This window comes from Diceros bicornis, chromosome 1 (genome assembly GCF_020826845.1).
Source record: "Diceros bicornis minor isolate mBicDic1 chromosome 1, mDicBic1.mat.cur, whole genome shotgun sequence".
Classification (NCBI taxonomy): Eukaryota; Metazoa; Chordata; class Mammalia; order Perissodactyla; family Rhinocerotidae; genus Diceros; species Diceros bicornis.
The window spans coordinates 51,977,800-51,991,592 of record NC_080740.1 but is presented as its reverse complement, the minus strand read 5'-3'; the positions used below and the strand labels follow the sequence as shown (position 1 = coordinate 51,991,592).

At 35.2% G+C, this 13,793-nt stretch overlaps 1 protein-coding gene across 2 annotated transcripts in view; it reads left to right on the top strand.

Moving 5' to 3' along the window:
• KIF3A (kinesin family member 3A) overlaps nucleotides 1-10,904 on the top strand; it is a 55,577-nt gene extending 44,673 nt beyond the window's left edge. For both annotated transcript variants that reach the window (XM_058540306.1, XM_058540311.1), the window contains 8 exons: nucleotides 1,819-1,975; nucleotides 2,374-2,554; nucleotides 2,756-2,866; nucleotides 3,213-3,338; nucleotides 4,705-4,758; nucleotides 5,118-5,186; nucleotides 5,774-5,898; nucleotides 8,124-10,904. In XM_058540306.1, coding sequence (XP_058396289.1) covers nucleotides 1,819-1,975; nucleotides 2,374-2,554; nucleotides 2,756-2,866; nucleotides 3,213-3,338; nucleotides 4,705-4,758; nucleotides 5,118-5,186; nucleotides 5,774-5,898; nucleotides 8,124-8,172 — 872 coding nt within the window. In that variant the 3' untranslated portion in view covers nucleotides 8,173-10,904. The remainder of the gene's footprint in view (nucleotides 1-1,818; nucleotides 1,976-2,373; nucleotides 2,555-2,755; nucleotides 2,867-3,212; nucleotides 3,339-4,704; nucleotides 4,759-5,117; nucleotides 5,187-5,773; nucleotides 5,899-8,123) is intronic.
• The last annotated feature ends 2,889 nt before the right edge of the window (nucleotides 10,905-13,793 follow it).

Genomic DNA, 13,793 nt, shown 5'->3' with positions numbered 1-13,793 from the left:
CTGGAAGACCTAAAAAATTAGTGTACATGTGTTGTTGATCAGATCATTTCCTCTGTACTGTTAGTATCCATGTCTTCACATGTAGTTTTTTTTTTTGTTAACATATTTGCCATTTTTTCTTTAAATATTTGTAATTCTGAGGTGGAAAGGAAGTTATAATTTTTTAATGCATACGTTTACTTTATACCTGAACTTATACTTTACCCCTTCAAATTTCTAAGAAATAGTATTACCAACGGGAAGTCTTTTCTTGGAATTCATTGGGAATAGGAGTTAGATCACTTTTTTTAACAGCATGATGCAGAACATTCAATACAGCTGACTGTGCCAAAGAAACCATCAGAATCAGGTCTACATCCTGACTTTTGGAATGCAATGAATCACACCACACCAAAGCATGGATTTGGATCAGTGCTTTTATTTACTCTTTTATTTAACTTATTTGTTTCGTGGCTTAAGTTTGCTTTGGACCTAATATTTCTATAGAAATGAAAGGTAATATATTTTAAACCCTTAGGTTTTTTATATAATTTTATCCTAAAGAATTAAAGTCTGTGAATGGTTTTTCATCTTATGGTTTCTGAAAGAATATTCAGATATATATCTCCATCATCATTATTTTTTAGTTCTCTTGTTAGCAGAAGGGGTTAGCTTTTGGGTGGAGACATTAACAATTTATAGTCTTCTGATTTACACTCTTTTGTTGTCCTTTGCGAAGGAAGTTAAGAATGATGAAAAGCTTTGGGGAGAGCCTCAGATCAATTCTACGAAAAGTTTGCTTGTTTCTCTGAAGGAAAGTATGTTTCAAAGAAATTGTATTACCAGAAGTGAATTATCTTGGATTCGGTTTCATAGCCAATTTAATAAGCTAGTTTTTATTTTGTCTTTTTGATTTTTCATTTTAATTTCATGATTTTGAAATTTGCTCAATAAACTTCTAATGAACACTTTTTATATGTATATAAAATACTCGACTAGGCATTATAATCAAAATAATCAATTGGAAGCTGTATTTCCAGCTTTATTATTTCAGACTATTTCTACTTATTTTGACACTTGGCATGTTTAATTTGGCTTAGGGAGATTTAGGATCCTGAGTTTGATGTAATAACAAGCTATTTTAGTTGTTCATTTAAGATATAATATGTCATAACAGCTCAGCAACTATAAAATGCCTGGTTAATTACTATGTAACTGTTATATAATCAGTATAGAATTTCTTCCTTGAAAACTATACTATGAAATAAAATACTTTCAAGTAATTTTATTAAATAAAAATTTTAGAAAAACTCTGAAGATACATATTAAAAACTGCTTGCTGTAAGTTTTGCCTGATAGTTTTATCTGTGCATTTTATACCTATATGTGACTTTTATTTATTTTAATAAATTTTGGGGAAATCACTTGATTTTTTAGAAGCCACTTGATTTTGTACCTGGTTGTCAGAAAAAAAGTAACTAAAAAATCATATTACTTTTTGACCATATGTTACCTGGGACACACAGACCTTTGCTTTTTGATTTGTTTGGCTTTCCTGTTAATCTTTCTTTTTTTCCCTGCTCATCTGTTTTGCTTCTCTTTCACTTACTGTTGTTCTTAGTTATCGTTGCACAATTGGACAACAGTTTGAATTTAGCAATTACTTAAAAAGTTCTTCTAGAAACATAACAAATAGAAATAAAATATATTCATTTGATTTCCATAAAATGTTATTTGATTTTGTATGATTGAAGAGTGTATCTTTTATACTGAAGATAATTTATGCAAGTCTGAAACATTGACTCTAAAGTGATTGTTGCAATTAAATGACTCGAATAGGTAAAAAGAAAGTTTCCCCAGATAAGATGGTTGAAATGCAAGCAAAGATTGATGAGGAGAGAAAAGCACTTGAAACAAAGCTTGACATGGAAGAAGAAGAAAGAAACAAGGCTAGAGCTGAACTAGAGAAACGGGAAAAAGATCTTCTTAAGGCCCAGTGAGTGTTACTGAATTGAGATGGATTCATGATTTAAATTTCTGGTATTTTTCATAGGATGTATAAGCAAGAAAATTGAATAGTAATTAAAAGCTTGATTTTTGTCTCCAGAGTAGCTATTTTTGGATAGAAGTTTACATTGTGTGTTGTATTTTTAAAAATTACGTCTGTTTTGATTATTTCATCTCTGTGGAAGGAAAAAATATCGGTGAATTTGAATTAGTTTTAGATGAAATCATAAATTAATACTACACAGTAGTGTACTTTGATAGAGATATTACATAATTATATTCCTAGTTTGAAATTTTGCATCCAAATTCTTGTTAAATCTTGGGAAATGACATTAGTAGAATAGTAGATAATCAGTGGATATAGAGTATTCTCATTTTAATCAACAGACAAGAGCATCAGTCTTTGCTAGAGAAATTATCTGCACTGGAGAAGAAGGTAATTGTTGGTGGTGTTGATTTGTTGGCGAAAGCTGAGGAACAAGAGAAACTTCTTGAAGAATCTAATATGGAACTGGAAGAAAGAAGGAAAAGAGCAGAACAGCTTCGCAGAGAACTTGAGGAAAAAGAGGTAATGTGACTTGTTATGTTTGGTTGACACTGCCTAAGGTATTTAACTTTTCTAATAAAAAGCTAAATATAATCTTAATAACATTTTAAAGCAGGTCTGTGGGTTGCTTTGAAAGATAATAGTTGCTAAACATTTACATCATTTGTTAAATAATTTATGATTTAATGAAAAAAATTATTAAGTTTTCCATTTTTATCATAGCAAGAACGCTTGGATATTGAAGAAAAATATACTAGTTTGCAAGAGGAAGCTCAGGGAAAGACCAAGAAATTAAAGAAAGTTTGGACTATGCTGATGGCTGCAAAGTCAGAGGTTGGTCTCTTAGAAAATACCTACTAATGTAGTTCTTAAATTTTTAAAGAAGAATTTCTTTGATTAAGTATAATTAATCATAATTATAAGAATCATAATGTGTGCTTACAATTTTAAAGAAATAAAATTTTCTCCTTTATGTGAAATTTTAAATTTTAGCTACTAAGCTAAATTGTTTAGTAACGTGGAATTGGCAGTGATAGATAGTGTCATTCTGTCCATTGTTTTTGTGAAAGAACTGGGTAAGTTCTTACAAGGCTTATTAGACCAGTGCTCTGTGTCAGATGGAACTGTTTTGTATTTAAAATCTTGTTTGTCCTTAATATTTTTATTGATTTCCTGGTAGATGGCCGATCTCCAACAAGAACATCAGAGGGAAATTGAAGGCCTACTGGAGAATATTCGACAACTTAGCCGAGAGCTTCGCCTTCAGATGCTTATTATTGATAACTTCATACCTCAGGATTATCAGGTAAGAGGGAAGTTCTCTGACCTAGATATTAGGTCATTTGGCTGGGGTTAAGGAATAAGAAAATATGATTTCCGGTGGTGTAGCAGTTAAGTGCACACGCTCTGCTTTGGAGGCCTGGGATTTGCAGGTTCGGATCGCAGGCACGCACCAATGCACCACTTGTCAAGCCACGCTGTGGTGGTGTCCCATATAAAATAGAGGAAGATGGGCATGGATGTTAGCCCAGGGCCAATCTTCCTCAGCAAAAAGAGGAGGATTGGCATCACATGTTAGCTCAGGGCTAATCTTCCTCACACACACACACAAAAATATGATTTCTAATATAATTGATGGTAAATATTTACATTTCAGTTGTCAACAATAAAATTTCCTTAAACTAATGCCATCACATTTCACTTCTCCTGTTAACTCTTCTTAATACATAGTTCTCTGTTTGTGTACGTAAGTATCTAAATAAGAATTTCTCAGCCCTTTGGAGGAACTCAGATTCATGTAATTGCAGTCAGAATCAAGGTATAGGTCCTGTTTATTCATTCAACATCTTTTATTCTATAAGTGGAATAAACAGAACTCCTGTGCTTTTTCTCCTTGCTTATGGATGCTAATTCTGTGTGTGTTGGTAAAATATACATAACATGAAATTTACCATTTTAACTATTTTTAAGAGTACGTACAGTTCAGTGACATTAAGTACATTCATGATGTTGTGCAACCATCACCACCGTCCATCTCCAGATGGATGCTTAATACTAGTATAATTTTAAAATCTCAGCCTCTGTTTTTCTTTACCTCAAATTTCCATCTTTCCCCAGTACATTTTAGTAAACTTTAGCATATTGATTTTTTTAAATTCATTTTGAATCTCTATACAGCTTTAAGAAATTCGTCTGAAAATAAGCCTTAGTATTTTTTTTCTTTGGACCTCAGGTGCACAGAATTAATCTTTGGTTCATGGTACACTCTCCTTTTTGGTCCTTGGATGGCCTGCTTTTATTTATGTAGTTATTTTGTAGTGAACTCATCCCCCAAAACAAAAGCTAGGACCATGACAGTAACCTACTTCTAACCAAATGGTTTCCCTCTCCCCTTTTCCATCCCTTTGCCTCTTGCAACTCAAGGTAACCATCATCCTGAATCCCATGTTCTTCATTTCCTTGCTTTTTATTTTTATATAGCTTAATTGCATCTACATATATTCCTTAAAAGTATATATATTTAAATTTATAAAAAAGATATCATGCAGAATATAATGTTTTGAGACTTAACTTTTGCACTTAATTTATTAAGGTTTTAGTACCATGAATATTTTTCAGTATTTTGAATGTTATTAAATATTAAAAGTAGACCATCTTTGACTCTTTTAAAGGAAATGATTGAAAACTATGTCCACTGGAATGAAGATATAGGAGAATGGCAGCTAGTGAGTATTACCTTCATCCTTTCATGAAATACTTACCGAGTACCTCCTGTAGACTAGGAATTGTGCTGGCTACCAAGGGGGAAAGGTGGTCTAGAGGATGAATCAGATGAAAATCCAGTGGGGTGGACAAGATGTTTTCTAACTGACTATATTATAACACACAGAATATTCAGTGGAAATGGTATACATTGGGGCTACATAGGACTGAGTGACCTCTGGGTCCATTTTTGTTCCAGCATTCTGATTTGAATTCTGTTTTACGAATGTAACATTGGTGCATCTCATAGTAATTTGGCTTATTCACAGTATTAATTGCTAATTAAGACAATTCTCCTCCCCCCCTTTTTTCCTTTTTTGAGAAATGTGTTGCCTACACAGGAAATAACATGAGGAAGCAGACTCCAATTCCTGATAAAAAAGAGAAAGATGTAAGAATGCCTTTTTTTTTTAAACTATAGTTGTTTCTTTATAGGAATGTGGGTCACTAAATTGTGTTATCAACATGATATCCGTTAATCAGCTCTCCTGAAAAATAGGCTAATCTTTTGGGAATAGAGGCTGTAGGATGAGGTGATTATTAGGACAGTTCTGCTCGCTTTCAGTCATGATGGCAGGCTTATCATTTCTACCACAAGAGTGGCATGGAGTCATCTTTGGTGCACTCTCTTCACCACATCTCTGGGTCGTGGAGATATGGTTAGAGTCTGGAATGTGTCTGTCCTTTTCAAAGCTATTTCTAGTCTTAGGTCAACAAGAGGACGTAGCAGCGTTAGGGAAAACAGCAACAGTTTTCCTTTACTACTAAGGAATTTATAGTGTGTCAGGGCATCTTATTCATCAACCCTTGGTGAATACATTTGAGATAAATGGCATTAGAAGAAGATATCGTTAGATATTTATTTGGTCTTGTCTTTTGTGGCTTTTTTCTAGAGTTTATTCAGTGTTTTAAATCTTCCCCCAAATCTGGTTTAAATCCATCCTATAAGAGCATCTTGTGTTTGTTTGCTTTACTTAGCCCTTTGAAGTGGACCTTTCCCATGTGTATCTGGCCTATACTGAGGAGAGCCTGCGGCAGTCCTTGATGAAATTGGAGAGGCCACGGACTTCAAAGGGGAAAGCAAGGCCAAAGACAGGGAGAAGGTAAGGGTTGTCTTTGAATACCATGAAATAAAGGCAATGAGATATTCTAATTAGATACATTAAAAGGAAATTAGTTAACATGATAAATATATTGGCTAATATATTTAAATAAATATCAAGTCCTTATGTAGTTGCCATTTGAGTAAATAAAATCTGGCTAAAGAATTAAGGTCTTCCAACTTCTTTAGCCCTCCTGAGTAATAGAATTTATTTTTAATTTACTTTGTTCTTTCCAGTGTATAGTAAGTCATCTACTATCTTAATTCCTTAATTCTTACACTAATTCTACTAGTGAGATGCTAATTAATTTGCCTGTTTAGACTCCTAAGGTATTGTATACAGCTGATTTGTTTTTCTATCATAAACGTTACCCCAAGAACCTTCATTTCCTCAGTCACCAGTTAAAGAAAACTTCTCTGACCATCTTTCCCTCTTCTTTGGGTGCTGCTTTTGACTGTTGAGTAGTGTATATGTATCATAACATAATCGCAGGGAAATAGGAATGTGAGAGCCCTATGTTGGGGTTTATTTTTTTTCTCCCTTCCCTTCATCAAGTACTGTTCCACTTATTTAAACTGATTGTAAGACTTTGGGGTTCCTGAAATGGTGGGAAATAATAAGCTTATTTTTTTCCCTACTTTGAGTACATAGACTTTTGAGTTACATGTCGAGTGAAGTTGTATGGTTTTAATATTTTTGTGTTACATAATCTCATAGACATATACCTAACATTTATAAATTTGGGATAGTTGAACTCAGGAGGAATCAGTAGCATATTAAAAGTGTACAGATGTTTATATTCTTTAGCATTTAGGTGCCAGGGATTAAAAACTTTTCATATGCCAACAAAAGCCATGGATGTAATATTAGTGAATGAAGCAAATCAGTTCAAAAAAATACAAATCCCTCTAGATCTTTCACTTTTCCACTTTTTTGTGTGTGTGTGTGAGGAAGATTGGCCCTGAGCTAACATCTGCCAATCCTCCTCTTTTTTAGCTGAGGAAGACTGGCCCTGGGCTAACATCCATGCCCATGTTCCTCTACTTTATACACAGCATGGCTTGACAAGTGGTGCATCGGTGTGCGCCCGGGATCCAAACCGGCAAACCCTGGGCCACCACTGCGGGGCGCACGCAGTTAACCGCATGCGCCACCGGGCCGGCCCTGCACTTTTCCACTTTTAATAGAGATATTTTCCTTCTAACTCTGCGGTTAGTAAGAAAAATAACAATGCAAGTGTGATGATAAATGATAAGACAGGTGGCCTCAATGTAAGAGAAAAATAGGCAGTGATGGGGACTGAGGCAGACTGGAGAGTGGTCTGTCTGAAGTAGCTGCCACTCTGTTCCTAGTTAGTTTTAGGAATAGAAGAGCCATTGTTTCTGGATCGTCTTGTTTCAAAAGAGAAGCCAGAAATCCAGATTATATACCTAAGATCCCTCAGTTTTTATTCACTATTTTGTTTTTTTTTTTTTACTATGTGGACTTAAACAAATAATTTAATAAGGTGTTTGGATATAGGTCTCAGAATGCTCATTTTAAAATATGTACTTTTTTGGTTTAACCTAAAAAAAAATACATTTGAGCCAACATTAGATGACCCAAATCCAGCATCTCTGTGTATCAGAATTAGCCTGCTGAATTATGAAAACCGTAGATGGCCATCAGCATAAACAAATATACACAATATATGGTTTATTGATATTGCATTACATTACACGATAATGTTCAAAGTTCCTCGTTAGAAATGCACAGTTCAATGTGCTAAGCAAAATTGCAGTAAAAATGGTACATTAATGTAGCATTTCCATCAGTCCCCATAATGCATCTGTGAGGTGTTGCTTCAGATGATTTGTGTCTCTGATTTGCCCTGAATAAACTTGCACCTTTAGCATACCCCGGAGGAGATAATCGAGAGGTTGAAACCTGGCAAGCATGCAGCCCACTTGGCCTGGCCACATTGTCTAGTCCAGTTTTGGAAATGATCGTCCACTCAGACCCTCACCACTCTGGGTGGTGGGTGGCGTGCCATGCTCTTGCACCTACTCTAGGTGACCTTCCCCTAGGCAACCATTAATGATCTCTTAAGACCATCAAACATGTCAAACCTTGGCCTGTTTCTAGACCCTGGGACCACCTTATATTATCTACTATATAATGTGAAGTGATTGCATTTCAATCTTTTAGGAAAGCATTCATATTTTCTTTTTCTCTTCCCCAAACAGAAAGCGTTCTGCAAAGCCTGAAACTGTAATTGACTCTTTACTTCAGTAAATGTTACAGACTTCAAGTCACAATAAAAATTAGTTATGTTCTCATCCCTAGACAGTCTTTAATTAAAACACTGAGGACTTTTGTGTAATTTCAGATAATGGAAGCTGTAAATCATGGAGTAAGACTGGAACTAATAATTTGCCTAATAACTTTTAGTCTCTATATATTAAGTTAATATAACATTACAATTGTACAACTGGTAATTGTTCAAATTGTCATATTAATCTTCAGTTTATACTGTGCAGGGAAGTTGGAGGAGCAGCTCTTACTGGAGAGAGTTGCAGTTTAAATTTATACATAAATCTGCTAGTAATTTACTCAACTACTGTATATTTAGATAACTAGATATTCAAAATAGAAAAAAAAAGTATGTTCTGTTTTGTACACAGAAAGTAGCAGATCTAATTGTCCTGTGTCGTGCTGTTAGATACGAATGTATGGGCTACATATCTAAGAAATGATTCAATCCTAACACCCACCTGACCTGTTTAAATATGTTCTAATTATTATACTAACATTCATTGCATTTTAAGTATGAGGTGACTGGTCTTATTGATCTGTAGAAAATTTTATAATTTGTCAGTCAAGAAGTTTACATGTTTAAAAAACAAAAGTTGAAAATACATTTCATCTGGACCTCTCTTGACCTTTTTTGCCACTTTGACTTCAAGTCAAATATACTGTTTTTGTTCTGGTTTCATGTTCTCTTGAAATGTTGAGTTTGTACCTAAATATAAAGGAGTCACAGTTGTAGAAAATTAAGAAGCTAAGTACTGGTCACTAATCTTGCTCATATATCTATAGTTTTAAAAATTCACTCTGAAGTGTAAGTAATGGATGATTTCTTGCGTCTGAGTTCTCAATTTTGATGGAAGTTCCTCTGTGTCTCCCAGTTGAGAAGGGTCTCCATTTTCTAGAAAATGCAACCGAAGCAAGAAAAATATCTGTTAATCCTTTGCCTTTAAAACACTTTTTTCTTCATATTTTATAAAAAGAAAATATTCTTCCCTGAATGTCTTCCATTGACAAATCCAGTTAGACCATATTCCTCTAAAAATAAAATGTATTTTTATTTTATAGTAAAATAAGTTGTAATAGAATTGTTTGTTCTTTTGTTGGCTGCTTACAAATTTTTTTTTGAAAGTTGTGCTACTCCTAAACCACTTATTATATCTCTTATAAGTTTTAAAATTGTGTAATCAGCCCTGAAACACATTGGTTGCAAGTTTTGAGACTTCACAAATTAGTATTTATTAAGTTAACATTAATTTAACAAGTTTGATTAAAATACTGGTTTATAATTATAAAGCTGTGTATAGAGTAGGGGTGAGTGAGGGCAGCGTACTTGTGAGGTGGTGGGAGAATGTGTCCACAACTTTAAAGTATGTTCCAAAAGTGGTGTACTAAATGTCCTGTGTATGGTGAATATGGTTTAGGTAGTAAGAATTGTACTTAACTGGCAGCATTTTCTCTGTAATGTGTGAGATAGAAGTTTATAACTTTATTCTGTGGGGCATTGTTTAGATACTGTGAAGACTTGAGGTGAATTTGCTTCCTGTAATAGCTTTGTGTGAGCAGACTATCTTGGCAGTTGTAGATGCGCATTTAACTGTGTTAGTAATTACTCTAGAGAAATCTTAATTTTACCAGTAGAAAAACAAGATGAATACTTCTTCTTTTTAAAAGTCCATGTTTCTAGCCTTTAACCGTGCAGTTAATAGGAAAGAACTAACTTTTGCACTAAGCTTGAAAACATTATAGAAAATTTAAGCCAGTATGGTAAATTGTTTTCCATTCCGCTCCACTGCAATAACAAAAAGAAATCTATAAAAAGTCAAAACGTTGAGAAATTTAAAAAACAGGCTGCTTTAGCAGTTTTTGTCTTTAAAAAAGCATTTACGTTAGAACTGATTATACCGGATGGACAGTAAATATTCATCTTATGAAATAACAAAATTAAATATTTGAGCCAGGCCTGAGTATCCATATGAAAACATGGGACACTGCTGTTAGAGCCATTTGTTTAGCTCCAGTCATAGCAGTTCTGTGGTTTCTTCACATTTACTGTGTCTTTGTCCACAAATGAAATATTTTGTAACTTCATTTTAATTTTATGAAAGGATATAGTTGAACAAACTTGCTCATTATTTGAAATAGGCAGATTTAAAATGTGTCATATAAATACGCTATTGAATGAGTATTTTCTTTTCTCTTTAATTTAAAAAAGTAATATTTATTTATTAAAAGGAGCCTTGGTAGAACGTTATTTTTTTGTGGTGTGTTCTGTAATAAACCCTATAATTATATATACTAATAGTTAGGATATTAAAATATAATAGTACTTCCCATTTTTGTTTAGATTCTTGTAAAGTATAAGATTAATCACGAGGAGGGGGTTTCTGCATCTGTGTGTTTATTCCACAAGTAGAATCCATTTGATAAGCTGTGCCATCTACTTTCTGGGACAGGGGAACCTTTTTTTGCAGCAAGAAATTTAAGGTTACTTTGCGGGGGGTGGCAGTGCTACTTCATCTGTAACATGTTTTTAAATTATGATTATGGCTTTTAGGTTGGTTTTTTTTCTTTTGTTTCTTTTTAGTCTTTTAAAAAATATCTTTCCCTTTAACTCTTAAGGAAAGTCCCTTTCTTTCCTACAGGGCTGTGAATTAAGGAATGCGTAGAGTTTACATTTAAGCACACCAGTGTCTGCCCAATTTTTTAATGTATATTTTTAGTTTTTAGTTTATTTTCCTTTTTAGTTATTCTTTGTTCTTAAAATGCTAGAAGAAAACAGATCATCCTAGTGCCTTTGAAATTATTAGTAGTAGTCTAATTTAAATCATTAATAACTTTAGTAGCATTACTATAGTACTGCATACTGGCCAGAATTACAAATTGTACAAGGTTGTTGCATTAATTTCAAAAGCCGTACTTTCAGTGTACTTAATGTATAAATTGTATTTGTTCAAGTTATATATATTGATATTGTATGTTTACAAGCAGCATGGTTAAATAAGAAATAAAAATCTTTACCTAATGCCTGTAGTGTAGTGGTCTGCTTCTTTACTGTACTATTTTTGTGTTTACATCCATCCTGATATAAATCCTCAGGTTCTTTGTGCTTGGCATCTCAATTTCATATGGTTAAGTGAGGCCTGTGTAATTTCACACCCAGAAACTCTTAATATTGTGGGTCTTTAAATAGAAATCATCGTGAAACAGAAACCTGGGAGAGATGTTTTTAAATGTGCTTCTTCTCATTGATAAAATGTATTTTCACCAAAAATGTTTTTATCCAAGTTTTGTTATCCTTTTTATTAGGTGTTTGAGAAGAGAACCTTAAAGCTTTAAGTGTCTATGCAGAATACATCTCACTAAAAGGTAGAAGGAGACATTTCTTAGTGGTAACAATATCGTGATCTCTTTCAAAAACGTTTAATAAGCTTAAAATATCTCCAAAATAACAGCATTGCTTGGATTATTGTTAATCATGTGTTATTTTGACAAACATTTATTGATTACCAGGCACCGGGCTAGGCAGTCTTAAGAAATTCACAGCAAACAGAAGTTTTGATTTGTAGGCAAGTTTCAAAGGACTTAAATGTGCTTTTGCGTAGGAGAGGACTCCTCTGGCCCTTTCAAGGCTTGCTCTCTTCCTTTTTCCAACTGCTAGCTAATGTAAAACTCCTACACGTATGTAGAACGTGAAGATAAAATTAAAGACCTGCTATGGCATAAGCAAGATGATAAATAGTGCCGCCTTCACACCCTCTGCCCCTCCTCCCCAGTGGAGTGTTGGAGCTATGATATTTGCTTTCATTAAGTACCACCACTAAGGCTCACCTTTAGGAAACCTGCTACTGCCTGTGTTGTTAGGATGCTGCTGAGGACATTGTCCATCCCATCTTTTCATGACGACTCTCAAGAAATCTCTTTTGAAAACAAGTACAAAAAAAAACAAAAACAAAGAAACCCGAGTACCAGCCTAAGGGACCTCAGTTCGACTGTGTCTATGGGATTAGTTAACACAGTTCTGAAGCCACAGGCTAAACTTAAAGCGAGCTAGAGGAGCCTTCTAAACACATTTGTTATAACACTGTCTGAATGTCTCATTCTTAAGCTGTTTCATTTGCAAAGCAAATCAGATATTCAGTCCTCCTTCGGAAGCTGAACAAATGTGTGGGAAAATGATTATGAAGAGGCTACTTCAAAAAGAACTTGTTTCCTCTCAGCATTTATCTTGGGCTTCCTGTGACCCACTCTTCAAGTTACTTTTATCAACTTTATCAGAACATCACTTTATCTTACCCAAACACGTTTATGGCTGTGACTAAAGAATATGACAGATCAGACATTCTTCCACACCTGCTCCCCTCCCCCATCCCTTTTTAGAGGGCTGGGGAAATTTTAGTTTTTAATCAAAGGCTTTATTTCTCCAGTTGTACAAAGGAATTTAACTGGGACTTTACAACTGAATGAAATATTTCTCGGAGTTGATACCAATCTTAGCAAGAGGATATTGCCTAACCCAACCTAAAAGTACCAGAGTCATTACAGAAATATTATATTGGCCTTGATTTCTACTCCATCATGAGTGATGCCACTCAGTCACCAGTTGTCTTCTGTATTGACTGTGTACCTACGTTGTGCTGAGTAGAAGGTCCTTGCAGAGCTCACGGCCTCCCTCAGGAGGGAGAGGTGACCATGTAAATGGAGCATGACAGCGCAGCACATTGAGGGCTGTGGCAAAGGGGGGGGGGGCGACTGATGAGCTGCCAGGCACAGCATCCTTCCCTAGCAGCTGGCATGGTGGCTAGCATGTGTCTGCCTGACCAAAAGGTCAGTAAAGGCTTCTCAGCCTTTGAGAGGTGTTAAAGTGGTCCAACAAGTGGTGAAAGGCATTCCGGGCAGGAGTAACATGAACCTAGATGCCATGTGCGTTGGTGGTATGTTTAAAGTAGGGTAAAGGGGTGGGGACAGATGAGCCTGAAAAGAAAAGAGAGGCCAGGATCCTACTGTGAAAGAGTTTTCTGTAAGCAGTGGGAAGCCACAGAAGGATTTTAAGTGGGTCACTCATATTGTTTGTGTTTTAGAGAAACAACTGCTGGAAAGATTGTGAAGGATTAGAGAGGAGGGAGCTGGGAGGGCAGATGATGTCCATGGTTGTGCCCTGGAGGCTGAAATGGTCATGAGCCAGAGGAGCTAACCTCCATCTCTTCTCAGCTGGCTCTCTCGCACTCATGGCTGCTACCTGGACTGAGGGAACATATATATCTTCACTTCTCTTTACTCACGTTGCTTAGCAGGTACCCGGGGTGTGCAGTCAGCACACAAAACATCAAAACATGCTTGTGTTTGGTGTAACACTGGCTAATAGGAAACAAGAAAGGAATAGACAGAGACTGAAGGTTGAGCTAGGAAGAAGTTGACAGAAGGATGGAGTAGAAGAGAAGCACTTTAGAGAGCTGAGGAGAGAATGTCTGAGTGCTTAGGGCAAGGGCCAGTTTAGAAAATGCTAGGCGTGACAGCTAACTAGGAGATTTTAGTACTCCACCTGGGAATGGAACTCCAACTTGAGCTGATAAATTGAACCAAGAAATCAGCCCTGAGACTAGAGAAAG